We start from the raw sequence: 27,498 nt of genomic DNA, 5'->3' as shown, positions 1-27,498 counted from the left end.
TTTGACCTTGAATTTGGATCCTCCTGCCTCAGCCTCTCAAGTGATAGGTTTACAGGTGTGAGCCATCATATATTTTCAAGCACACATTATACTCCCCACTAAGAATTATTCTCATAGAGCTGGGTGTATTGGAAGCAAGTCGTTGGATGACCAGGAATCAAGAGATGGTAGCCCTAAGTTTTATATCCAGCATCTTTTTTTGAGATGGGGGTCTCTTCATATAGCCAACTGGCCTGGAACTCATAGAAATCCACCTGCCTGTGCCTCAGATTAAAGGTATGCACTATGCCCAGCTATCCAGCATCTGCTAAACCAAGACAGTATTTTGTTTTCAAAGCAAAGGATGAACCCGTGGGCATATCTTTCAATTCTTTCCCTGTGGAATGATTCATGTGGGTTGCATCATCCTTCCCACATATAATTCATTTCAAGTAAGATGAGGGGTTGGCATAAACATGCATTATCTGAAGTATGCTCACTATGAAAGGCAGAACTCTGTAACTTTAAAAGGAAATGTCAGTCCCAAGAACCTTTTATTGTCTGAATAACTGTACACAAGACACCAGGCGGAGAAGTCCTGAAGGAAATGACGGTCGAGTTTCACTGTTATTTGCCCTTTGGTCCTTTATCTTCTAAGCACATGTACATGTACGCTCTTGAAATGGTATTAGACATTTATTTTGATCACAAATGCAACCCAAGTGTGAATAAATAAACTTAGTATCTTTTCTCCCCTCTGAGTCTCTTTTAAATAGAAAAATGTGTGAATGTCTCTTCGTGGCCCGCTTGGCCACCACTGCCCCACCTAGGGCTTTAAACAGACTGTAACTTGATCTTCTGAAATCCTACTGAACTGCAGTCCACCCAGTGACAGGAATCCTGGGAAAGAAGTCCTACTGATACTGCCGGTAGTCTCCAAAGGGTGAGGACGGTAACTGGCTTGAAGGCAACTGCGAGTGGTCTTCAGCAAACTGAGGGCCTGCAATTGAGATGTAAAAGGGATTTTTAAAATAGCATCGATTAGCCGGGCGTTGGTGGCGAGAGCCTTTAGTCCCAGCACTCAGGAGGCAGAGGCAGGTGGATCTCTGTGAGTTCAAGACCAGTCTGGTCTACAAGAGCTAGTTCCAGGACAGCCTCCAAAGCCACAGAGAAACCCTGTCTTGAAAAAAACCAAAAACATCTAACTAAAAAGTAGACCTCTGTAGAAAAGAAACAAATCAACTTAAAAGTTACTGCTACACAATTATTGTTGGAATTTCTTTATAAAGATCTGATGAGTTCCACCAGAGGTCTGACCACAGGACTGACCGGCTTCCCAGGTGTTCCAGAATGGACAGTCAGGAAAGTAAGAGGGATTCATAACAGAAAAACTAGTGGGGTTTTGTTTTGTTTGAGAGGTGGTCTCCCTTAGATCAGGCTGGCCTTCAACTTGCTTGATCTCCTGACCCTCCTGCCTCCATCCTAACTGCTAGGATTACAGGTGCAAGTGTGCGTACCACCCCAGGTTATGTGTTGCTTAAGAGTGGATCCAGAGCTTTGTGTATGCTACTCAAATACTCTACCACCTGAGTTACATACTCAGCCCCAGAAGTAGTACTGTTTAAAGCAATTGCTATATTAAGTTTCCTGGATCAAGACCGGAAGAAAACAAAAACAACAATAACAAAACTCTACTGTTTCTTAATATAGCTAAAAAAATTTACGAGTATGTGTACACGTGGTGTGTGCACCAGTGTGCAGAAGATTATGGAAGCCAGAAAGGCTGGAGTGGAGTTCCAGGTAGCTGTGAGCTACCGTGTGTGCACTGAGAACAGAACCTTGGTCTTCTGCAAAAGGAGCAAAGGGCTCTTAATTACTGAGCCATCTTTCCAGGCCCTCTGGGTACATTTCTTAAAAAGTTTAAGGAAAATTGTGAACCCCCCAATGTGAATGCTAGAAACTGAACTTAAGTCCTCTGCAAGAGCAACAAGTGCTTTTTTCACCACTGAGCCATCTCTCCAGCCCATACTGACACATATTTTAGTATCCATTTAAAATTACATTGACAAAATTTAAAATGGCCTTAGGTATGTTCTTATTGCTGTTTTGGCTGCACAAGGGGTAAACCCATGGCCTCTGCAAAGCAGTGGTAAAGGGTTACCACTAAGCTACCACCCCTTAGTTATGTTTAAAAGAACTCACTAATCCAACTTAAATAACAAGTGTGAAAATGATCTCAAAAACCAAATAAAGAAATTTAAAAAAAAAGATAAAGAACAAAACCAATAAAAACAAGATCTGAAATGGGAAGATGCCCCCCAGCTTCTTATACAACAAAATTTACAGTTTTATTTCCAAAAGAAAGCCTGGGTACAACAACAACGAGGACAAAAGGTTTTTGTTTTGTTTTTGACATAGCCCAGTTTAGCATCAAAATTTGCTATGTAGCTGTCCTGGCTAGTTTTATGTCAACTTGACACAAGTTAGAGCCATCTAAAAGGAGGTGTCCTAGTTAGGGGTTCTATTGCTATGATGAAACATGACCAAAAGACACTTGGGGGAGGGAAGGGTTTACTTGGCTTGTACTTCCATATCACTGTTCATTATCTAAACAAGTATTTTATCAACCGAGGTCCCCCCCTCCTGTGCTAGTTTAACATCAACTTGACAGAGTCACTGGAGAGATGGGAACCTCAATTGAAAATGCCTCCATATGGCTGGTGAGGTGGCTCTCAGTGGGTAAGAGCACTGGCTGCTCTTCCAGAGGTCCTAAGTTGAATTCCCAGCAACCACATGGTGGCTCACAACCGTATTTAATGGGATCTGATACCTTCTGGCATGCAAGAATACATGCAGACAAAGCACTCATACAGAAAAAATAAGTTGCTTTTTTTTTTTTTTAAGTGGGAAAAATGCCTTCGTAAGACCCAGATGTAATATATTTTCTTAATTAGTAATTGCTGGGGAAGGGCCTCTGCATCAGCTCTGGCCTCCAGATTCTGCCTTGAGTTCCTGTCCTGACTTCCTTCAGTGATAGACAGTGCTGTGTAAACTCTTCCCTCCCCAAGTTGCTTTGGTTATGGTGTCCATCACAGCAACAGTAACTTTAACTAACACAGTAACCAAAGAAAGATGACCCTGAACTTTGTTTTAAATTATTTATTTATTATTATGTGTATCAGTGTTTTGCCCGTATGTGTGTCTGTATTATATGTATGCCTCATGCCCTCCAAGGACAGAAAAGGGCAATGGATCCCATGGAACAGGAGTTACAGTCAGTTGTGAGTTGTCATGTGGGTGCTGGGAATCTAACTCCACTCCTCTGGAAGAACAGTCAGTGCTCTTAAGAGCGGAGCCACATCTCCTGTGCCCCTTGTTCAACTCCTAAAAGAACACCACCCATCCTATCTCTCTCTTACAGTCTCATGTAGCCCTAGTTGGTTTTGAATTGGTTATGTAGCACAGGCTGGCCTTGAACCTTTATCCTTCTACCTCCACCTCCTAAGTGCTGAGATTACTGGCTTGTGTCATGCCTGGCCAAAAGCATATCTCTTGTCTAACTCTGTCTTATACTAAAATGATCAAAAACTAAACAATAAAATTAGAATGTGGCCACTGTTAAGATTACTTCTGCAAATGCAGAAGTAATGATTAAAAAATAGAATGTAAAGTGAATAAGGCATCTAGATCAACCCACTGAGTTGGAGACCAGCCTGGTCTACAAGAGCTAGTTCCAGGACAGCCTCCAAAGCCACAGAGAAACCCTGTCCTGAAAAACCAAAATCACAAACTACTCCATTTTACCAAACATTCTTTCTTTCTTAATATCAGGAAACCATTCCCATGTGTGAACCCAAGAGCATTAAGGAGAAAAAGGACTTACCATTGGGGAACTGTGCAGAGGCAAATCTTGTCAACAAGATACCAGCTCCTTCAATTAAAGCTAGGAGAATGCCTCCCATTGCAGCCGACCCAACCATAGCTACCGGTCCATCTGAAGACATTAGTAACAAAGATTACTTTAAAGGAAAGGGCTATCCAGATAGTTATATGTTTCTCTTATTCTCAAACTCTTCCACCGTCCAAGACCCACTGTCAGCAAACAAGGGCTGCTTTTTAAACAAAGCTGTGACAGTTTGAATGAGATGGCCTCCATAGGCTCATATGTTTGAATACTTGGTCCTCATATGGTAGAACCCTTTGGAAAGGATTAGGGGGTGTGGTGAAGTTGAGGTGTGCCACTGAAGGTGGGCTTTTAGAATTCAAAAGACTTGTGCCATCTTCTGCCTCCTGCTTGTGGGCTGAGACATAAGCTCTTGGATGCTGCTCCGGCCACCTGCCTGCCACCTGTTACTACCGCTGCTCCACCATCAAGTATCCTAACCCCCCAAACTGTGAGCCCCCAATACATTTCCTTCTACATTCTGTCTTGCTTATGGTGTCTATCACATCAACAGAAAAGCAACCAATATAAAAGGTATATTGGACAAAGCCATGTTCTTGCTTGCATGCCTTAACAGCATCAGATCACATAGTGCCCTAGTGGGGTGGTTCACAACTTTAATTCCAGCACTGAGAAGCAGAGGCAGGCAGACCTCTATGAGTTTGAGAGTAAGTTCCAGATAAGCCAAGGCTAAATAGTAAGACCCTGTCTCAAAACAACAACAACAAAACATCAAACAAGATTACATAGTACATAAGTATAAATTTTTCATTTCTGGGACAGCCAAATGGCTCAGTAGAAGACACACAGGACAGAAGGAAAGACCCATTCCACAAGTTGTCCTGACTTCCACACTTCCACATGCAGCCTGTGCAAATGCGCACGCACGCACGCACGCACTCACTCTAATGTAACAGAAAATTAATTTACTACTAATGCCTGGACTTTTACAAGAAAAAGTTGAAAACTTCTAGTCTAAGCCCAAAGAAACTCTGCTTTGCACTCTGTCCTGTAGGTCAGGAGGATGATCTTTATGCCTAAGAGCTGTAAGTGGCAGGTAGGATCAATTCAAGGATCTCATGAAACTACAGCATGGAGAGTATGGCAGTCTACCAGTCACACAGGAACTAACTGGTCAGTGCTCTGAACCACTGTAATCCACCAGCAAAAATTTATGTCCTCCAGGGGTCACAGTATAATCCCAGAATTTGAGGAGCAGGAGCAAGAAGATAAGATATTCAAGGCCATTCTGAGCTAAGGAGGAGTTCAAGACCATTCTGGATTACACAAGACCCTATCAGCAAAGGAGCAGGGCTCTGGTGAGATGCAATCAGTAGGTATAGGCACTGAATTCAATTCCTGGAACCCAGGTGGTAGAACGAGAAAAGTAACTCCTGAAAATTGTCCTTTGACCTCATTTAGCACAGGTGCCTACCCACATATAAAGAAATACTGTAGTAATAATAATAAACTTTAAAAACTAGTCCTTTACTAGTACTTTCATATTACCACAAATATACCAAATCAGGCAATTCTCAGTTCATATATTATAGATTTCACTATTTTTTTGTTTGTTTTGTTTTTGTTTTTCCAGACAGGGTTTCTCTGTATGGTCCCGGCTGTTTTGGATCTCGATCCATAGAACAGGTTGGCCTCGAACTCAGAGATCTGCCTGCCTTTGTCTCTTAAGTGCTAGGATTAAGACAGGTTTCATTAATTAAGGGCAGATGAGGTCGCTCTGAATCCTGACTTGCACTAGTATGTCCAAATGATGGTTTATTTAATGGGCTGAGGATACAGTTCTGTGTAAAGTGCCTGCTCACCATGTCTAAGGCCCCAGGTCCAATCCTCAGTGCTACAGAAGGCAACATAAACAGCAAATCGAGGCTCACTTACTTCTTGCTGCCAGGATGGCTCCTGTTAAGGCACCACTAGTGATGGAGTTCCACGGATCTTCTTTGCCTCTTATCTGAACCATACTACAGTCAATCATGGAAAACAATCCTCCCCAAACTGCAAAGCTACCTGTTTCATAAAACAAAACAACAAAAAGCAACTAGGTTAAATTTCTTTTTTTGCTTATTGTTATATTATTATTAGTATCAGTCAAATAAGTTTGCTTTGAAGCCCTGGTTATCTATGAGAGAAGAGAAAGCATTTGCCTCCCAGAGAGTCTACACCCACGCTCCCAGAGTGCCTCTCTTCCTACTAACCACTGTGCTGCAAGTTTATATTAAAGAATCTTGGGGCTGAAGAAATGACTTGGTGGTGAAAAGGGCTTGCTGCTCTTGCAGAAGACTTGAGTTCAGGTCCCATCACCTACATCAGTTACCTGTAACCCCAGTTCCAGGGGTCTGATAACCCTTTTCTGGCCTCCATGGGACCCACATACATGTGGCAGACACAAAGAAATGCACAAACACAGCATAATAAAAACAAATCTTAAGAAAGAAAAATCTTAATTAAGATCTCCAACTCTTCTGAAAGGGGTAGAGTGGGGCAAGGGGGGCAAAAACCAAAATCCAGGGGCTGAATTAGGTTAGTGGTGGAGCTCTTACCCAGCATGTACAAAGGATTGGCTTCCATCCCAACCCAATAAAACAAGCTAACTGAACAGATGCAAAAGACAAGCCTAAAAGAAGCAGCAAATGTCTAAATAAAATAAAATAAAAAAACACATAAATCATTCTTTTAGAATAGCACACCTTTGGGCTGGAGAGATGCCTCAGAGGTTAAAGAGTACTGAGTGCTCTTCCAGAGGTCCTGAGTTCAATTCCCAGCAACCACATGGTGGCTCACAATCATCTATAATGAGATCTGGTGCCCTCTTCTAGTGTGCAGGCAGAACACTGTACACATAATAAATAAAATCTTTAAAAAAAAAAAAAAAAAGAATAGCACACCTTTGTTTAGACAACAATATTTCAGTACTTCAAAGGCACCTTCTTTTCACAATTTAGTTTTTTATCTTTCCTTTCTTTATCAAGTATCACGGAGTATCTACTCTGATGATCACTAATAGGAACACAGAGAAAGCAACTATTCTGGACCCATTTACAGCACATGCTGAAAAGGCAAGTGAACAACCTAGTTGGAATGCTAGAGAGTTAGACGTAGGAGGCCTCGTCACTTTTTATTTACCCTCTAAATCAGTGGTCCTGGTGGCCAAGACCCTTTGGTGGTCACATATCAGATGGTTACATCACGGTTCACAACAGCAGCAAAATCATAGTGATGAAGTAGCAATGAAAATAATTTTGGTCAGGGATTACCACAACATAAGGATCTGTATTAAAGGGCCGAAGCATTAGGAAGGCCGAGGACCACTGCACTAAAATCTCAGTATGGAGGAAAACAGGATGCTAACGAGCAACAAACTGAGCTTTAACAAAAGTCTGATCCATATCACCCCACGGGCTTTCTTCAGTTCTCACATGGTCAGGAGGAGCGCACGACATACAGCAGGAGCCCCTCATTTTTGGTCCAATATTAGGGACCTCATACTTGGGGTAGAGATGACTTAGGGGTTAAGAGCACTGGTTGCTCTTCCAGTGCTCTTGGGTTCCATTCCCAGCACCCATGTGGCAGCTCACACCCATCTGTTTGCAGCAATAGGGGATCTAGACCTGCTTCTGGCCTCTGTGGCCCCGGGCAAACAGATGCTATATGTACACATGGAAGCAAACCACAAAATTAAAAACCCCAAAACTTGTCATTCGGGGTCAGATGCTTGCTAAGACAACACTTGTTCCTAAGAAAAGGACCAGTGAGATGGCTCAGGGGGCAAGAATACCAAGCATGATGACCTGGGTACGTAACATGGTGGAAAGAGAACTTCTATGAACTGCACACACACACCCAAATGAGTAAACATGTAATAAAAGAAATAAATGTATATACACCACTTCAAGCCTGGTGGCCAGAGGCCAAAAGCAGGCCTTAGATTCCCCTAGAGCTGAAAATACAGATGGGAGAACGAGATACCTTGTGGGTGCTAGAATCGAATCTGAGTCCTCTATTGAATCTTTACCATAACTTAGGAAAAACCGTCAACTCTGATTAGATGCTATAACTTTGTATGTGAACATACTTGCCACAGTTTTTTGGGTCATCTTTCTTCCAGCTCCTCAGTAAACAAGTTTTATAAGTGCTGTGTTTTTATAATCTTCTGATTTTTTGCACTGGTTTCTTCACAATTCTTTTTTTTTTTTTAATTTATTTTATGTGCATTGGTGTTTTGCCATGGGTGTTGGGTCCCCTGGAACTGAGATTACAGACAGTTGTGAGCTGTCATGTGGGTGCTGGGATTTGAACCCAGGTCCTCTGGAAGAGCAGTCAGTGCTCTTAACCTCTCCAGCCCTTCTGCAAAATTCTTAATGTTAACACTGGAGAACCCAACCAGTTTAACTGGTCTCTCTGGTTCTTTACATCACATTTCTCTTCAGCATTATGCTATCCTAGAAACTACCATTTCTGCCTCTCCAAATCTGAGCTTTGAACGTAGTCCTTCTTCTGGAAAAGGAAAGTTGTGCTGGCTAGTCTTATGTCAACTTGGCACAAGCTAGAGTTATCTGAAAGGAGGGACTCTCAATTGAGAAAAAGGCCTCCATAAGACTCAGATGTAATGCATTTTCTTAATTAGTGATTGATGGGGAGGGCCCAGCCCACTGTGGGTGGTCCCATCCCTGGGCTGGTGGTCCTGGATTCTGTAAGAAAGCATGCTGAGAGCCAGGCGTTGGTGGTGCACGCCTTTAATCCCAGCACTCGGGAGACAGAGGCAGGTGGATCTCTGTGAGTTCAAGACCAGCCAGGTCTACAAGAACTAGTTCCAGGTCAGCCTCCAAAGCCACAGAGAAACCCTGTCTTGAAAAACCAAAAAGAAAAAAAAATAAATTTACTGGCTGAACTATAATCTTAGCACACAGGACACTGGGGCAGAAGACCTTGAGTCTGAGTTCAGTATGGGAATGAACGAAGAAAGGGAAGGAAGCAGGGAGGGCAGATGGACAGGCAGACAGGCACAGCCAGTCTCATGTTCAGGTAAGCAAAAAAAGTCCATATAAACAAAAACATTCTTACCTCCCAATTGTGGCGCTCTGGTTTTAATAGCTGTCAAACTCCCTCGGAGTCTGTGGTTTACTCCCTATAACAAAAACAAAAGGAAGTGATCTAAAATGTAATAGATTGGGGATTGGAGAGATGGCTCAGAGGTTGGGAGCACTTGCTGCTCTTCCAGAGAACCCAGGTTTGATTCTCAGCATCTACATGGTAATCTCAACAGTCTATAATACCAGTTCCAAAAGATCCAATGCCTTCTTCTGGCCTCTGTGGGCACCAGGCATGCACATGGTACCCAGACATACATGTATGCCAAAACAAAACAAAACAAAAAACAACACACATACATAAAATAAAATAGGGATGGAGAAATGGCTCAGTGATTAAGAGCACTTCCTGTTCTTCCAGAGGACCCAGATTTAATTCCCAGCACCCACAAGGCAGCTCACAATTGTCTGTGACTCCAGTACCAGGGGATCTGATCCACGGGCACTAGGCAACAAGCAGTGCACAAACATACATTCAGGCAAAATGCCCATACACACAAATAATAATAATAATAATAATAATAATAATAGATTAAAACAGAACAAACGATTATAAGTGTAATATATTTCTAACCCACCGATGGGACCAACCAGCCCTGGTTTCTAGTGAAGATAAAATGAAACCAATCATTCACTCACCACTGGAGAATTTCGAAAACCTTTGAAGGCTTGAAAGATACCGCCACCTATGGTACCCATGGTAAAGGCACCACCACAGTCATCCACAATCCGCCAGGGGCTAAAAATGGGAGGAAGGGGAGAAAGAGGATCTTATTTCTCATTCATAAACCATATAAACCATAAAATTTTCTTTGCTTTATAAAAGAAGGAATGCAACAGGTTCCAGTGTGGAGTCTACTGCAACCAATAAACTTTTAGGTTGTAAAATAAGGGCAAAGACACTAAACATATCCATAGCTATTCAGTCTCAAGTCCTCAAAGGCAGAAGGATTTAACAATCTCATCTTTTAGCCGGGCGTTAGTGGCGCACGCCTTTAATCCCAGCACTCGGGAGGCAGAGGCAGGTGGATCTCTGTGAGTTCCAGGCCAGCCGGGTCTACAGAGTGACTGCCAGGATAGGCTCCAAAGATACACAGAGAAACCCTGCCTCAAAAAACAGAAAACAAACAAACAAAAAGGTCTGAAGTCTTTTCAGGATAACTAAGTTCAAAACAGCATTTTAAACTTTATAGCACACTAGACTAATACCTAATAATGTTGCACCCTAACTCACACAACACTGAAATATAAGTAATTTGATCAAGAGATCAAAACTCCTACTCTAGGAATCTGGCTAATAAAGGTCTTTATAGAACCTAGGACCTGACACACAACATCTCCAGCCTTGTTAAGTCAATTGTATTACCGTAAAGATTTATGTAAGTTTTTCTTGGTATATCGCACAAAGCCTATTTATACACAGCACACATATACATATACACAGACACACAGACACAGATACAAGACACCCCCCCACACACACACAGACACACCCCCCACACACACACAGCCACACACACAGTACAGGGTAAATTCTGTTTCAGCCAACTCTTAGTAGAGTTGTAATTAATTCTTCCACCACCATCTTCCAAATAAAAAAGCTGCTACTTCACTTTTAGCACACATCATCTACCATGTTTCAAATCTAAATGAATTCTGTGAAGCACTAAGAGTATTGTTTCTATAGTGTTCATATGCTCATTGGGCAAGCACATAGAGGCTTACTCAGGCTTATAAATAATGTCACAACAAAATCTAAAGTTAGCAAAGTCAAAGAAATTTCTCAGTATATCTGACAGCCTCAAGAGATAAGCACAGAACCAGGAGTGGTGGCACATTCTGACAATCCCAGCACGTGGGAGGAAGAGGTAGGAGGCTAAAGAGTCAAAGGCCAGCCTATGTTACACAACAAAACCCCATCTTAACCCCAAACCTATGGTCCCTCCCTACAAAAAGACAAGCACTATAGTGAGCTAGCCCATGGACAATCACTACAAGAACAAGAACACTTTTAAACTTACCATTATTGCCCACGAGAATCTGAATAATGACTCATTTTCCTTTAGAATTCACAATCTTTTAACTCGACAAAAAAGATTATGACTATCTCCTCTGAATTTTACAGTGAACAAAGGCTCAGACAGACATTAAGTAGCCTGCCCCAAAACAAATAAGGAACTAGTACAGCCAACTAAAAGCAAACTTTGGTAAACTCTTTCCACTGTATTTATGTGGTCTAAAGGATTCTGAGAGAACAAGTCATACAAAGAAGTATTAAGACAATGATTAAACCCATATACTGTTTTAGACAGTGCTGTTAACCCTCTCTAGAGGAAGAGTGAAGACACACGGCAGAAGCCGATCTTTGAGGGTGACAGCACAGACTGCCACTAAATAATAAAGTCCTGGGCAGATGCACAATCGGAGGATACCAATTTTTTTTGTTGTTGTTTTTCGAGACAGGGTTTCTCTGTGTAGCTTTGGAGCCTGTCCTGGCACTCGCTCTGAAGACCAGGCTGGCCTCGAACTCACAGAGATCCGCCTGCCTCCCGAGTGCTGGGATTAAAGGCGTGCACCACCAACGCCCGGCTTGATTCTTTCTCATTATAAATAAAAACAAAACAAAATCTGAACAAAACCAAACATCAAGGTTTCCTTATTTGCTTGTGACCCTTGAGGCTTTACCTTGACAACTTGAGATTCAATAGCTATTTCACCAATTTACAGCTATTTTGCTTTGCCTGATTTACTCATGTTTGGACACTGAGCCAAGCACAGAGCCCTCACTTAATAAACGCTTACTGAATGAATTTATTTCTGTGTATGACTTTTCTGGGAACACATGCAGCTCATCTTTTACTATTTTCCAGATGGTCACTTATGTCCCTTTTTCTTCAGGAATTCCACGCAGGAAATGCCGCTCCAGCCTACAAGGAGCTTATCCAGACCCCTTGGACACTGGTTGAAATATATGGCCTACTGTTTTGAAATGCTTCTTCATGGGGGCCTTATTACCATACAAATAAGGCCTCGAGTATGTCACTAAGAGATCTACATTCCCTTCGTGGACGTGGAAACTTGAGCAAAGCAAGGCCTAGGGACATGTCCAAGGTCACCTCAGCGGGCAAAGAGGATCACTATTACCCCCGCACCAGATCGATAGCACCCGCCATAGGGAGGAGGTTCCAAAGCTCCACGAAGCCCAGCACTGGACCTCCTCGCTAGGCACAAGGTCACCGGGGTGCTGGGTCCGGGCACACAGCGCGGAAAAGCCACCGGGTCACTCTCGCCCGCACCACCCACAGCTGCCCAGCTCCCGGCGCCGAGCCGCGAGGAGCTCTGCTTGCACCTGGGACTCCGACCGCGGCAGGCGGAGGGGGGTAAGGGGCAACAAGGGAGGCTGCGGCACTCACCACGGCTCTCTCGCGTACTCCTCCATCTTGGTTCCAGCCCGCGCGAAGGTCCCGGGCACGCCGGACTTCCGGAAACTGAAGTGACGGAAGTGATCCCAGGAGAGGGCGGGTTACTGGGTTACTGGGCGGGGATTGGGGGCATCGTTTCTTGCCGCAGCCAATAGCAGTTAAAACTCCGTGTAGACGCCTGGCGTATACTACCTGCTACCCCGCCAGCTCCTCAAAGTTTGCGAGGATTCCGGGTACAGAGCACCCAAACTTGTTAAATAGTGTACTGTTTGTTTTTTTGAGTCAGGATTTCTCTGTATAGTCCTGGATGTTCAAGAATAAACTATGTAGACCAGACTGGCCTCGAACTCACAAAGAGCCGCCTGACTCTGCCTCTTGAGTGTGATTGAAGGCATGCACCACCAAAAGTATTTTTGCTGAAAACTATTATTAATAATGCTACTTAATTTGCCGTGAACGGTGGATTTTTTTTAAAGATTTTATTTATTTATTATGTAGACAACATTCTGCTTCCGTGTATATCTGCACACCAGAAGAGGGCACCAGATCTCATAAGGGATGGTTGTGAGCCACCATGTGGTTGCTGGGAATTGAACTCAGGACCTCTGGAAGAGCAGTCGGTGCTCTTAACCTCTGAGCCATCTCTCTAGTCCGAACGGTGGATTTTTAGCAAATGCTCTTCACCAAACATCCCACTGCTCCCATCTCCTCCCATCTTACAGTACCACTACTGTCTGGTCTCTATGGCTGTGGCTAGCTTTGTGCTCTGATCTTCAGGCAAGTTTTATTTGTTAGATCACAAACAAAAATATCACCACAGGGGTCTGATTTCCAGCACCCACATGGCAACTCACAATTGTCTGTAACTCCATTTCCAGAGGACCTAGCACCCTCTTCTGGCCTCTGCAAGCACTAGGACCACTTGTGTTACACAGACATAATGCAGCCAAAATACCCATTTTTTGTTTGTTTGTTTGTTTGTTTTTGTTTTAGTATAGTTGTTTATGGGAAAGTCAATATAATTAACAGACTACAATGACAAACTTTTGTAAATAATCGTCAACCCTCCACAGAGCAACAGAATAGCAATAAAATGTCTCTAAAATAGTTGTCAGAAGCTGGATGTGGTGGTTGCCTGTAATCTCAGCACATAAGAGATGGGAGACAAGAGGATCACAAGTTCAAGCTCATCCCCACTTAAAAAGCAAGTTTAAGACCCTCTCTCAAAACAAAACACAGTCTGGCTAAATTGCTTAGTGAGTAAAAGTGCTTGCAGCTGCGCTGCTGACTTGAGTTCAGTCCTCAGAACTCACAGACTGGAAGGAGGGAACCCGCTCCTATGTCTTGTGACTGCCGTGTTGCCATGGTACTCAAGCACACACACACAAAATGTAAAGACTTAAATGAAATCTGAGACTTAGGATATTTTAATATATGTGTATAGCATAGAAAAACCAAATAAGACTAGAGAGATGGCTCAGGATTGCTTCAAAATTTTGAGGACCCAACCGAAGTTTGGGTCCCAGCACCCATGAAACAAGCCTAGCATCTGCAAATGCCTGTAACTTCAGCTTCAAAGGATTCAACACCCTCTTCTGACTGTCACATGCCTGCCGGTGTGTACAGCCCTACAAACACTTGTGCATACACTCACAAACACATATACACATAAAGTTGTTTTTGTTTTGTTTTGTTTCTCTGTGTAGACTTGGCTGTCCTGGAACTCACTCTGTAGACCAGGCTGGCCTCAAACTCAGAGATTCGCCTATCTCTGCCTCCTAAGTGTTAGGATTAAAGGCGTGTGCCACCACCCAGCCTGACAACTTTCTTTTGCTTCCTACAGGAGTTGTGTGTGTTTGCCAAGAGTTTCATAGCTCATGATGAAGTAAGTCAGTCATCAACTCAGTTGGGAGTGTCTTACCTCTGTCTGTACATGAGAGGGGAGTGTGAATTAAGGGAAGGAATAGACAAGAGACAAGAGATAGTGCCAGGAGGGCATCCAGTAAGTATTGAACCACCCGTATTTATTGTGCAAAGTCTTTTATACCCCCATCAAAAGAGGGGGAGAAGGCAAAAGACTTCCTTACCAAGATACAAAGAACAAGCAAGCATAATCACCTTCTCAGTACTCAAAACATCAAGTAACTATCTCCTGAGTGAAGTATTTTGTTGTTTAGGCAGGACATGCAGTGACCACACCTTAGGCCAAGTGTCCTGTTGTTTCACCTTGAGAGAGCAATAGTGGATTCTAATTCTCTGACCCTAAGTCCAGATGTAGCAGAGCCATTTCTGTGGGCCCTGACAGGAGAGCTTTTTCTCAGAGCTCTTTCTGCTTCCTGCTCAAGAGTCCATGTTAGGGCTGGAGAGATGGCTCAGAGGTTAAGAGCACTGACTGCTCTTCCAGAGGTCCTGAGTTCAATTCCCAGCAACCACATGGTGGCTCACAACCATCCCTTATGAGATCTGGTGCCCTCTTCTGGTGTGCAGATATACATGGAAGCAGAATGTTGTCTACATAATAAATAAATAAAATCTAAAAAAAAAAAAAAAAAGAGTCCATGTTATTTAAGCTTTTATTCCATACTCACTGGGCACATTTCTGGTTGTTATTTGGTTTCTGAATAGACTCAGTAATAGTCAGGCTTGCAAAGAAACAGCACCAATAGTAGTTGGGTATGTAGATGGATAGGTAGATTATTTATAGATATAGACAGGTAGGATGCTGAATTGACACATGAGATTACAGAGGCTGGGAAGACCCAAGGTCTCTGTCTGTATCTGCAAAATGGAGACCCAGAAAAGCTGGTATTGTAATTCCATCTGAAGACAAAGGCCTAAGCACCAGGAAAGCCAAAAGTGTAAATCCCCAACTGAAACAAGAATAGACTAGATTAGATGACTCAGTCAGCAGTGAAGAGGAACAGGAAGAATTCTTTTCTCTATCCTTTGTTCTGGGCTTAGGACATTAATTTAGATCCAAAGATAACCAACTGTTAGCATCTACCTCTGGTGGGATTAAAGGCCTGCACCACATCTCCTGTCTTTCTCTTGAATCTTAGAAATCCCCCTCCTCCCTCTAAGAGAGAATGTTTCCACTAAGAGGAAATGACACAAGACGCCCGTGTGTCACACACAGATATATGAAATGTAGTGGCAAGTATTATTAAATGCTTCCTGCATGTCTGATACTGCTGCACTTTCCATACATGACTTTACTTAATATGTTTAATCCCATACTGTTGGCACAGGCATGCAATCCCAGCATTTGAGAGGCTGACTCTAGAGGATCTCAGATTCGAGGATGGCCTGAGCAACTTAGTAAGACCTTGTCTCAAAATTTTACAAGTGACCAGCCATGGTGGTGATTGTTTTTAATTCCAGCACTTGAAAGGCAGAGGCAAGTGGATTCTCTGTGAGTTTGAAGCCATCCTGATCTAGATATTGAGTTCCAGGCCAGCCAGCACTACATAAAGAGACCCTGTCTCAAGAAAATAAACAAAAACAAAACCCCACAAAAACATCCCCAAGTTTAAAAAGAGGCCAGGTTTGATGTCATACATTATCGTAGACAATTTGAGGTCAGTCTGGACTACATGAGACCCTGTCCCACCAAAAAAGCTAGATTTGCAGAGGGCCCGGGTTCAGTTTTCAACACCCACACCAGGCATTTTTATTTTATTTTATTTTGTTTTGTTTTTGAGACAGGGTTTCTCTGTGTAGCCTTGACTGTCCTAGAACTCACTCTGTAGACCAGGCTGGCCTAGAACTCATACAGATCTGCCTGCCTCTGCCTCCCACGTGCTAAAGGTGTGTGTCACCACCACCTGACTACCACATCAGGCATTTTCTTCTTGTTGTTGTTGTTTCGAGACAGGGTTTCTCTATAGCTTTGGCTGTCCTGAACTCACTCTGTAGACCAGGCTGGCCTTGAACTCAGGGATCCGCCTGCCTCTGCCTCCTAAGGAGTTTGCCACCACCGCCTGGCTCACATCAGGTATTTTATCACTGACTGTAACTTCAGTTCCAAGAGTTCCAATGACTTCTGGCATTCTTAGGCACCTGCATAGTACATGCTAACTCAGGCAGGCACAAACATATACACATATTAAAAAATAAATAAAATTTTAGAAAACCAAACAAACCAAAATAGGGTCAGCAATATGGTTCAGAGAGTAAGGTGCTTGCTGCCCAACCTGACAACCCGAGTTTGATCACCAGAACCCACATGGGGGAAGAGAGAACCGAGTCCCACAAGCTCTGACCTCCACACATGTGCGAGCCAGCTCCTGGACACAGTGGCACTGGAGCACCTGGACACATAACTCATGCATATAAACATAATGAACAAGTTATTTTTAACTACTACTAATGATGATGGTGAAGAAGAAAGGGGCTGGAGATACATCTCAGTGCTAAAGCCCTTGCCTATCATACACAAAACCCTGAATTCAATTCTCAGGACCACATGAACAAAAAAGGAAATATACTTAACACCGTAAGTATGAGGTAGACCCTCATTTCCCCTAAAGGAAAAAGGCAAATACTTTGGCACCTACATTTCCATTTCCAAAGGCTCAGAGAGGTTAAGTAAGTTACACAAGGTTACATGTCTCAGATTTGAGCCCAGTGTTATTTGACTCCAGAGGCTGCAGTTTTATCTGCCATACTATACTGCCACTCTGTGTTTATGAGAATGTGACTTTCTTGGGGTCATCCACCCTCTTCAAGAGCCACTTAAGGGCCAACTTGGTGGTGCACATTTTTTATACCAGCACTAAAGAGGCAAAGACAGAGGCAGGTGGATCTCTGAGCTTTTGCCTTTTTTTTTTTTTTTTGCTTTTTTTTATAATGATTTATTTATTTTTATTTCATGCACATTGAAGTTTTGCCTGTAAGAAGGTGTTAGATCCCTTGAAACTGGAGTTACAGACAGCTGTGAGCTGCCAAGTGGGTGCTGGGAATTGAACCTGGGTCCTCTGGAAGAACTGCCAGTGCTCCTAACCACTGAGCCATCTCTCACAACCCTGCCTGTCCTGGAACTCACTCTATAGACCAGGCTAGCCTGGAACTCAGATGGATCTCAGAGTTTAAACATAGCCTGGCTAGTAAGTTTCAGGAAAGCCAGAGATATATAGTGAGACCTGTCTCAATAAATTTTAAAAAAAATTTAAAAGACATTAAAGTATTGGTTAAATTGGTTCTGGATACTAAGTGTCCCTTGCTCCTCCTCCTACATTTTTAACTAGGGTTTGAAGCCACTCTTTTTTTTTTCCCCCTCTGTCTAGCCACAGCAATGCTCATCTTCCTCTGAGGACTCAGCCAAGCCAGAGAGCACTCATCCCTGAATGGATTTGTTTTAGCTGGAAGTAGCTCCTGAGCTTGAACAACTGTCGTGTCTTATAGTGGTTCTTGACTCCAGAGACTGAAGGAGGCTGTATATTCTGGGGCTGTGGGTTCCAAGGTCCTCTGGACACAGCTGTAGATCTTTCAAGAAAAGATTCTCAATCCGTGGACAGTATTAGGAGCCTGGGTTTTCAGGGATCCAAAGGTTTCAGTTTGCATCACACTAGAAGAGCCACAGTTTGGAACTGTGGAACCTGAGGCAGAGAGGTTTTTGAGTAGACCCACATTACTTGGGAGGCATAAGTCCTACTGTTTGAGTCTAGAAGCTGTAGATTTAGGATGAATACATGAATTTTAGAGTATCCTAGAGGAAAGTCAGAACTCAGAAGAGATGGTCACTAAACAATGTGCAAAGGCTGGCCCTGGAGCTGAAGGGGATTATTTGCATCAGTCCTGGCTTCTTCTTCAGGGAACAGTAAACATTTTTTTTTTTCCACCAGCGAGTCCCAGGAAGCTACAAAGGGGCTCTTTCAGATAATAGAGGGTAGGTTGAGGGTGGCTAAGGGGGCTTCAGAGTCTGGAGTTCCAGAAAATATTCTTTTTCATTGTTGTTATTATTTGTTTGGGATTTTTGATTTTTTAAAAAGATTTTATTTATTTATTTATTTATTTATTTATTTATTATGTATACAGTGTTCTGCCTACATGTATGCCTGCATGCCAGAAGAGGGCATCAGATCTTATTATAGATGGTTGTGAGCCACCATGTGGTTGTTGGGAATTGAACTCAGGACTTCTGGAAAAGCAGCCAATGCTCTTAACCTCTGAGCCATTTTTCCAGAACCAGGTTTTTTTTTATTTTTTTATATACACATATTTTTATTTTTATTTATTTTTTATTTTTTGGTTTTTCGAGACAGATTTTCTCTGTGTAGCTTTGGAGTCTATCCTGGCACTCATTCTTGAGACCAGGCTGGCCTTGAACTCACAGAGATCTGCCTGCCTCTGCTTCCCGAGTGCTGGGATTAAAGGCGTGCACCACCAACGCCTGGCTGGTTTTTTTGAGACAATGTTTCTCTGTGTAACCCAGGCTGTCCTGGAACTCACTAAGTAGAGCAAGCTGGCCTTGAACTCAGAGGTCTGCCTGTCTTTGCCTCCCAAGTGCTCGGATTAAAGGTGTGTGCCACTGCACCCGACTTCAGACAATACTTTTCTGGGCAACAGTGAGAATGAAGACTGACTTGAGGGGATGTCAGAGAGAACAAGAGACTTAGTGGGAGTGCTGGGCATGGTGACACACATCTTTAAAGATTGACCCCAGCAGTTGGGAGGCAGGTAGCTCTCTATGAGTTCCAGGCCAGCAGGGTCCACATAGCAAGTTCCAGGCCAGCCAAGGATGCATAGTGAAACCTGATCTCAGATAAGAAAAAAAAAATTAGGGCAAGAAAAAGAGAGGAGGAGCTTGGTAAGAGCAAAGAGTATCATGTCTACCAACACATTTAGCTAAAAGCCCACTCCAGCCCATTTGTGTCTTTGTTGTTCCCTCTGGAATGTACCCAGTGACTCTTCCCACATGCTTAGTGTGTCTTCTGTTCACTCTTTTTTTTTATATCTATTATATCATTTTATTTTTTTCTTTTTTTTATTAGAAAGAAGATTATTTTACATGTCAATCCCTGGTCCCTCTCCCTCCCTTCCTCCCCTGCCCTCTTCTGTTCACTCTTTTTTTTTATTAAAGATTTTATTTATTTAATATGTATACAACATTCTGCTGCCATGTATATCTGCACACCAGAAGAGGGCACCAGATCTCATAAGGGATGGTTGTGAGCCACCATGTGGTTGCTGGGAATTGAACTCAGGACCTCTGGAAGAGCAGTGGGTGCTCTTAACCTCTGAGCCATCTCTCCAGCCCTTCTGTTCACTCTTAACAGCTCCTTTTGCCTTTTTTTATTTTTCCTTACAGTGAAATTTTTGTTTTGTTTTGTTTTTGTTTTTTGAGACAAAGTTTCCCAGTGTACCAGTCCTTGGCTGTCATGGATCTCGTTCTGTAGAGCAGGCTGGACTCAAATTCACAGAGATCTGCCTGCCTCCGCCTCCCAAGTGCTGGGATTAAAGGCGTGTTCTAGCCACCCAGCTGAGAAGAATAATGTTATAATTATCTTTGTATCTCTCTTTACACAATTTCTGATAAGGTACTCTCTCTCTCTCTCTCTCTCTCTCTATATATATATATATATATATATATATATATATATAGTACCTAGATAAATTATTGAATGAATGATGAATGGATGAGTGTAGGGGATCTCCAGATCACAGTGGCCCCATTCCAAACCCTGTCCTCAGCATGCCAGGCAGCAGCTCCCTGGAGTTGCCCTCTCCAGACTCTGCCCAGGAGCCATCAAGGGTCAGCTCCTACCTCGGGACTGCCCAAGACCATGCCTATAGGGTATTTAAGAGCTGGAACCAGACCCATCACATGATTTTCCTTCTGCCTTTCTGAGGGTCACTCAGCAGTTGCTATGCTCTGTTTATTAAACCTGGACTTAATAATTCGGTTTATTGCATTGGCAGAGGATACCCTATCACTAGGCATCCAATACTTACCAAAGAGAATCAGGCAACAGGGAATGTGTGTGTGTTTATTGAGGGTAGTTTATAGCTGAAGGAAAGAGAACAAAAGAGAAAAGTGGTAGGCTAGAGAAAAAAGAACTCAGAGGGAGGATAAGTATAGTAAAAACAGGCTTGGTGTTGTATTCAACTTGGAGTCCCAACTTCTCAAGAGCCTGAGGCAGAAGGATCACAAACTCAGAGCTTGCCTGGGCCACGGAATGAGTCAAGGCCAGTCTGGGCAGCTTAGTGAGATCAATTCAAAATAAAAAGTGAAAAGACAGCTTGAATGATGGCTCAGTGGTAAAGAGCTTGTGCTGTTCTTGCAAAGGACCTGAGTTCAGTTCCCAGCACTGATGGGTGGCTCGTGGCCACCTATAACTTCAGATCCAGTGGATCCAACACCTCTGATCACTATGGGCACTGAATTCATGTGTACATAACATACACATAATTGAAAACAAAATGAATTCTTTAGAAAGAAAAAGAAATTTTTAAAAAAAGATAGTTAGTTAGGGTAGCACTCTCCTTCAATCCCAGCATCTCAGAGGTAGAGGCAGGAGGATCTCTGTGAGTTCAAGGCCAGTCTGATCTTGTCTCAAAAACAAGCAAACAAGAAAATCCCACCACCACACACACACAAATTGTTAAAAACGTGCTGAGTGTATTTCTCAGTGATAGAAAGCTTACCTAGTAGATGCAAAGCCCCGAGTTCGAGACAGATTCTAGTCCCACCATTACAAACAAAGAACTCTTGAATACAGAGCTGGAGCGATGGCTCAGAGGTCAACAGCACTGGCTGTTCTCCAGAGGACCCTGGTTCAGTTCCCAGCAACCATAAGGTGGCTCACAACTCTGTAACTCCAGTTCCAGGGACCAGGCACAAGTGTGGTGCACATACATAATACAGGCAAAATATACATATACGTAAAATAGAAATAAATTTTAAAAAAGAAGGCAAATACAAGTAGCTATAATAACTGTCAATGAATATTGTGCTTACCATGTTTCAGGTTAATGTTTTCTTGTATGTTACAATTTCAGGTACACCTTACTTTGCCTTGTAATAGAAGTTTTAAAAACTCCATTTAATGATACAACATCTTAAGTTTTAAAAATTGCATTTATTTATTATGGTGGAGGCACACACATACCACAGAGCGTGAGAGGAAAGGCCAGAGGTTAGCCATTGCCACTGCCATGAACTCTATCATGCCTTCCCCACAATGCTGGGCTAAGACCCTCGGAAACTGAGTCAAAATGAACCTTTTCTCCCACAAGCTGCTCCGCCAGGTATTTTGTCATAGTGACGGAAGGGTAACCAGTACAAGGCAGGTGCTGCTGCTGTTCTTATTTTACAGCTAGAGAAGCCTCATCTCAAGGTGGATATTTACTCAAGAGTCACGTGGTTGGGGCCGGAGAGATGGCTCAGAGGTTAAGAGCGCTGACTGCTCTTCCAGAGATCCTGAGTTCAATTCCCAGCAACCACATGGTGGCTCACAACCATTCCTTATGAGATCCTTATGCGTGCCCTCTTCTGGTGTGCAGGGTGTGCAGATATACATGGAAGCAGAATGTTGTATACTTAATAAATAAATAAAATCTTAAAAAAAACGAGTCAGGTGGTTAGTAGGTGACAATAACAGGACCTAATGAAAATCTGTCCACCTAAAGAGCATAAGTTCTTGTTTAACCGTGTTATTATGTACCTCTTCTGTTGTTCCTCCCCTCCCCTTTTTTGAGACAGGGTTTCTCTCTGTGTAGCCCTGGCTGTCCTGGAACTCACCAGATAGACCAGGCTGGCCTTGAACTCAGAGATCCTCCTGCCACTGCCTCCTACATACTGGGATTAAAGGCATGCACCACCATGCCCGGATATTACACTTACCCGTTGAGGCATTTTGCAAACTCTTAATTATCTTATGGTTTCTATGATATCCTTTGTTTAATAACATTCATGTTATTTAGCTTTTACATCACGTGACAAAGTACCTGCCATGACTTGAAGGGAGAAGTATTGATCTTGGCTCCCAGCTTCAGTCCACAGTTCTTGGCTCCTTTGCTTTGGAAAGCTCGTGGTGGGGCAGAGTGTGGTGGCAGTGAGAGCATGTGGCAGGAGCTGCTCACTTCATGACAACCAGGAAGCAGAGAGAGGACAAGGCACCTGCAACCAGGTAGAACTTTTAAAAGCTTACCCTCAGTGATCCACTTCCTCCAGCTATGTCTCACTTCCTGAAGTGTCAGGAACGCCCCCAAACAGAGCTACCAGCTAGGGACCAAGCACGGACTACTTGTGGCTGTGTGGGACAGTTCATAGACCACGGCAGTTATTGGAACTGACTATGGGCCCCACAATGGCAGGTTCACACTGGTTGGTGTCTTTAGTTACATCACCTGCTCTCACAGCAGAGCCTGGCAAGTGCTATTAACTGGTGGGCATGTGATTGAACTACAGTGGCCAGGGCTCTCTCAGCCTCTCTTCCACTCTCCCTTTGTGGTTTGCCTGCCTCATTTCTACCAATCCCACCAGCTGGCACCAGCCCCTCTCTTAGCCTTAAACTAAAGCTGAACTAGCGGGCATCAAATGCCATGGCTGTTTCAGTTCTAGATGATCCTTGGACTCAGCAAATGCTGATCAAGTGACTGCCTCTCTCTGACTTAGGATGGAGAGATGCCAGGAAAGATCGAAGCATCTACCCTGATGGGTTACACCAGGGCTTCTAGAAGGGATTTTGTGGCAGAAAGGAGGGGGGCAGGAGATTGAATGTCTCTGAGACTTGCTCAGGGCAGCATGATGGATGAGCAGTGGAAAGCCCTTCTATGAAACAAGCCAGACTGTTGCAACAGTATCTCCCAGTGGCCCAGAATTGCATTTCCCTTAAGGCATGCTAAATTATGCTCTGGATTTACATGTGGGTGGTGCCTGCAGGCTCCTCCTCCGTGTGCACATAGAAAGGTTGTCTACAGATGCCCCTGCAGAAGAGGGCACTGAAGAAGTTTAGAGCGCTCTCCCGGAGAGCCTTGGAGCCTCGGAAACTGATAGCCTTCTAAGAGTTTCCTCGTTCATGCAGGGCCCACCTCTTCCTCAAACAGCCTTCACATTTTTAGTGTGTACCCGGCCGTTGGTGGCACATGCCTTTGATCCCAGCACTCCTGAGACAGAGGCAGGCAGATTGCTATGTGTTTGAGGTCAGCCTGGACTACAGATCGAGTTCTGGGTCAGCCAGGGCTACACAGAGAAACCCTGTCTCAAAAAACCAAAACAAACAAAAATACCCCCCCACACACACACCAAAACATTTTCAGTTTGTATGCACAGTGAGGCCATCACCCCCCACACACTCCCCCACCCTCCACCATGTCTCCTATTCTCTTAAGAAGAGGCAAAAGAACGTCAGGGCGACTGATGCAGTTTTCAGGTTCTCCTTGGCAGAAAATGGTATCAGTGGGTTGGTCATTGAAACTGCCACCAATATTATTAATATTATTGAATTAGTGTCTTTTCTGGAATTGTAAATGCCTGGGAGTGCCCCCAAAACATTACCAAATACAGTAGAGAGGTGGCTGTGGCCACCCAGTGACAGAAAAGTGAAATCCACTCTTGAATAAGGCTTACTTCAGGCTGGCCAGTTAATGAACCTCACGGCTGGTCCCGGCTTTCCTGGCTTCCAGTGGCTTGGCGTGCTTCGGCCAGCCTTTGCATTTTTCTGTCTTTTTCTCATTGCGTGGCCCCTTGTCTTTAAAAGGCTAAACTGCTCTGTACTAAATTTGGTCACGCAGCGCTCCAAGATTCCCTGGAATGTCCTCAAGTTTCAAACAGCTCTGACAGTGAGGCAGGCCCGCCCCCTGGCTTGGGGATTGGCTTCTCTTCTCTGGCTGGGCAGCTGTCAGGTCTTATTGGTTGCTGGTTAGACCAAGCAGGGTCCACTAGCCTTGGGCTGCAGGGAGGCTGCTGTGTCCCCTGAGCACCTGTGGCACAGCGGCCCCACGAGCTGCAGTCCTCACCTAGCTGGGGCTTCACACCCAAACCCACTCAGCTCTACCCAGACCAGAGTCCCCTTTCCCTTCCCTGCGTACCACCAGCACGCCCACAGACTTGGCAAGAGCAGTTGCCCACTTTGCCAAGATGTCCAAGGTAGCCAAGTATCGGCGGCAGGTGAGTGAAGACCCCGACATCGACAGCCTGCTGTCCACCCTCTCCCCTGAGGAGATGGAAGAGCTGGAGAAGGAGCTGGACGTGGTGGACCCAGATGGGAGCATTCCCGTGGGGCTGCGGCAGAGGAATCAAACAGACAGACCGCCCTCTGGCACATTCAACCGGGAAGCCATGCTCAACTTCTGTGAAAAGGAGACCAAGAAACTCATCCAGAGGGAGATGTCTATAGATGTGAGTGACACACCTTGGAAGGAGGTGGTGAGGGAGGGCTGGGGCCCCTAACTGCATGACCAGAACCCTTCTTTTCTTAGAAGAATAATTCTTACTGGCAGGGGACCAAATGCTTCGGAATAGTTTATTATGCATTAAACTGGCAGTGTCAACCTCTGCCCTTAATTTGCTCTGTAAGCAGAAGTTGGACGTGTTGGAAAGACACAACATCTCAAAAATCAATTAGGGAAAGGTGTCCTTGAAGAATGCCTTGTTGAGTTGATGCGATCCTGGTCTCTCGACATGTTTCTTCCTTCACCTTTAGCCTGTTCTGGTGAGGAGGGAGAAAGAATAGACTGATGTTTTTAGTCTCCAGCCACTCAAGAAGAGAAAGCCAAGCTGATCATAATGCCCTGGGGGACATGGCCCAACTGCTGAGAGCAGGGAGGGGAAAGCAGGGACAGAGGAAGAGTTGGAGCATTGCTCCTGGGCCTGCCATCCCCTGGGCCCATGTTCAAGACTTTACCAGGAAATGAGGAGTGTGTGGGAAGCCAAGGCACCCAGGAATTCTTACCCTGTGGGGAAGGTGGCTATTTCTTTTACAGCGTTCATAATAATGGGTAAATATTAAACTAGGTATGGGGGAAAATGGAAGGCCCTCCTTCAAGGGGCCAGGATAGGAAACAGAGAAAAGAAACTCAGACAAGGTCTTGACACTTTTGTGACCACCACCACCCCACTCCAACCCTAAGACTCACTCTGGAGTTTGGCTATGCTCTCTCTCCCAATCCCTGGGCTCTGGGCCCAATGGCTGCCTTGTCTCCAGTGGCTTCTGGAGGATGAGGTCAAACAGAACTGTTTTCAGCCCTGGGAAACAAACCCAGAGCCTCTCACATGCCATGTAAGGGTACTACCTTTGCACTATCCACCCACGCCTAGAACTAAAGCCCTTATTCAAGTATAAAGCAAGATGTTTAGGTCAAAGAACAGCCGAGAAACCCTTGTGCTCCCGGGACTTTGATTCTCCAACATTTCTGCTCTTAGTAAATACTGTGTGATGCCTCTCTCTTATGTCCCCCAGTTTCCTGGCTCTGCCCAGGGATGTATTTATTGCTTCAGATGGAGCCCTGTCAAGGAATAGAGGGCCAGAGAGTATGCATCCTTGGAGTTGATGCTGCACTTAGGGCCATTTTTCCTTATGCAGATAGTCTGTTACAACCCACTCACTGCTCTTCATTCAGGTAAAGGGCATATGTTAGCATAATGGCCAGCTGGAGTTTGGAACATATATGGAGTAGTGGTCAGAAGTCTCTAAATCTGGGGGGAATGTGACTGAACCCTAACATGGAGGGTAAAGTCAAGGTCTAGCATTTAAGTACTGGAAAAACCCTGTGTGAGAACCAGCAACTCTTTTTTTTTTTTAATATTTTATTTATTTATTATGTATACAGTCTCCTGCTTGCATGCCAGCAGAGGGCACCAGATCTCATTCAAGGTGGTTGTGAGCCACCATGTGGTTGCTGGGAATTGAACTCAGGACCTCTGGAAGAACAGTCAACAGTTAACGGCTGAGCCATCTCCAGCCCGAGAACCAGCAACTCTTACTGTCCTGGCTGTATAACTCCTCCCAGGTTACCTACATCTTGAGAATAGTCCCCGCTCAGGGGCTGCTGAGGCGACTGAGAGGGTGGAAAGTGCATGACACAGAATCCAGCACATAAGCCCTCTATCAACAGCAGCAGTGGAATTACTCATTCCTTTTAGTAAAGGAACTCAGAAATAGGTGATATTAGTCCTAAGCACATCTCCACCCTTATCCAGCCCGGCCCACCTTTAGTTTAGGGACTTGTCTGTTTAATAGTGGCCAGAGCAAGCAAGCAGGCAAGCAAGCAAAAGCATGGCTGCTCAGGTATAGCTGGAGAGTGTGAGCACCACTCCAGGCTGGGGAACTAGCTCCAGCTCTTGCTGCCTGAGCCTTCATTCTTCCAGAGTACCTGCAGGTAATAAGCCATCTATTTGATGGTGAGCCAACCAATTAACTGGACCCGTGAAACAAGATGGGCTACAGAAGAACTTCTACAAGCCCACCACCCTAATTTTTCTTTTTCTTTTTTTAGTTTTTTATTTTGCTTTTTCAAGACAGGGTTTCTCTGTGTAGTCCTGGCTGCCTTGGAACTCACTCTGTGAACCAGGCTGGCCTCCAACTCAGAGATCCGCCTGCCTCTGCATCTGCAGTGCTGGAAATAAAGGTGTGCGCTGTGCTACACAGCTCCAATCTTCTCTTTCAAAGCCTTAACAGTCTTAGGAGATAGGTATTTTTATCCCCACCATAAAAAAAGTCTCAATGAGGCTAAATACCTGTTCAAAAGTGACACAGCTAATAAGTGCCCTGCCTGACTTTGATGTTTGTATTTTCTTCTTTTTTTCCTGTTACATTAGGATATCAGAGTACAAAGGGGGTGGGGATATTGCCAGCTCTTCTTTGTTTTTAAGACAGGTTCTCACATTGCTCAGGCTTTCGTCAAACAGGACAGCTAGTGAGGGAGGGTGACTTCAAACTCCCGATTCTCCTGCTTCTACCTCTCTCTGAAGCAGTGGGATTGCAGGCATGAGCCACCATGCCAGTTTCCACAGTTGAACTCAGGGTCTTGGTGCATGATAGATAAGCACTGGGCAAGCTGCTTGTGAGAGCCCCAGAGAGATGCTTGAGATCTGTATACTTGTGTG

General features: G+C 44.2%; 2 protein-coding genes across 2 annotated transcripts in view; one reads left to right on the top strand and one right to left on the bottom strand.

Annotated features, from left to right (window-relative positions):
* Window positions 1-514: 514 nt before the first annotated feature.
* On the bottom strand, window positions 515-12,524 carry Timm17a (translocase of inner mitochondrial membrane 17A). Its single transcript, XM_027417523.2, has 6 exons — window positions 12,441-12,524; window positions 9,667-9,766; window positions 9,002-9,065; window positions 5,819-5,947; window positions 3,863-3,973; window positions 515-979 (listed from the first exon to the last, which is right to left on the bottom strand). The coding sequence occupies exons 1-6, from the start codon at window positions 12,464-12,466 to the stop codon at window positions 894-896; spliced, it is 516 nt and encodes a 171-aa protein (XP_027273324.1). The 5' UTR covers window positions 12,467-12,524; the 3' UTR covers window positions 515-893.
* Window positions 12,525-24,531: 12,007 nt separating this feature from the next.
* Lmod1 (leiomodin 1) overlaps window positions 24,532-27,498 on the top strand; it is a 40,830-nt gene continuing 37,863 nt past the window's right edge. Inside the window, exon 1 of the mRNA XM_035445830.1 lies at window positions 24,532-24,819. Coding sequence (XP_035301721.1) covers window positions 24,532-24,819 — 288 coding nt within the window. The remainder of the gene's footprint in view (window positions 24,820-27,498) is intronic.

Source organism: Cricetulus griseus, chromosome 5, assembly GCF_003668045.3.
Source record: "Cricetulus griseus strain 17A/GY chromosome 5, alternate assembly CriGri-PICRH-1.0, whole genome shotgun sequence".
Taxonomy (NCBI): domain Eukaryota; kingdom Metazoa; phylum Chordata; class Mammalia; order Rodentia; family Cricetidae; genus Cricetulus; species Cricetulus griseus.
This window is presented reverse-complemented; position numbering and strand designations above follow the sequence as displayed.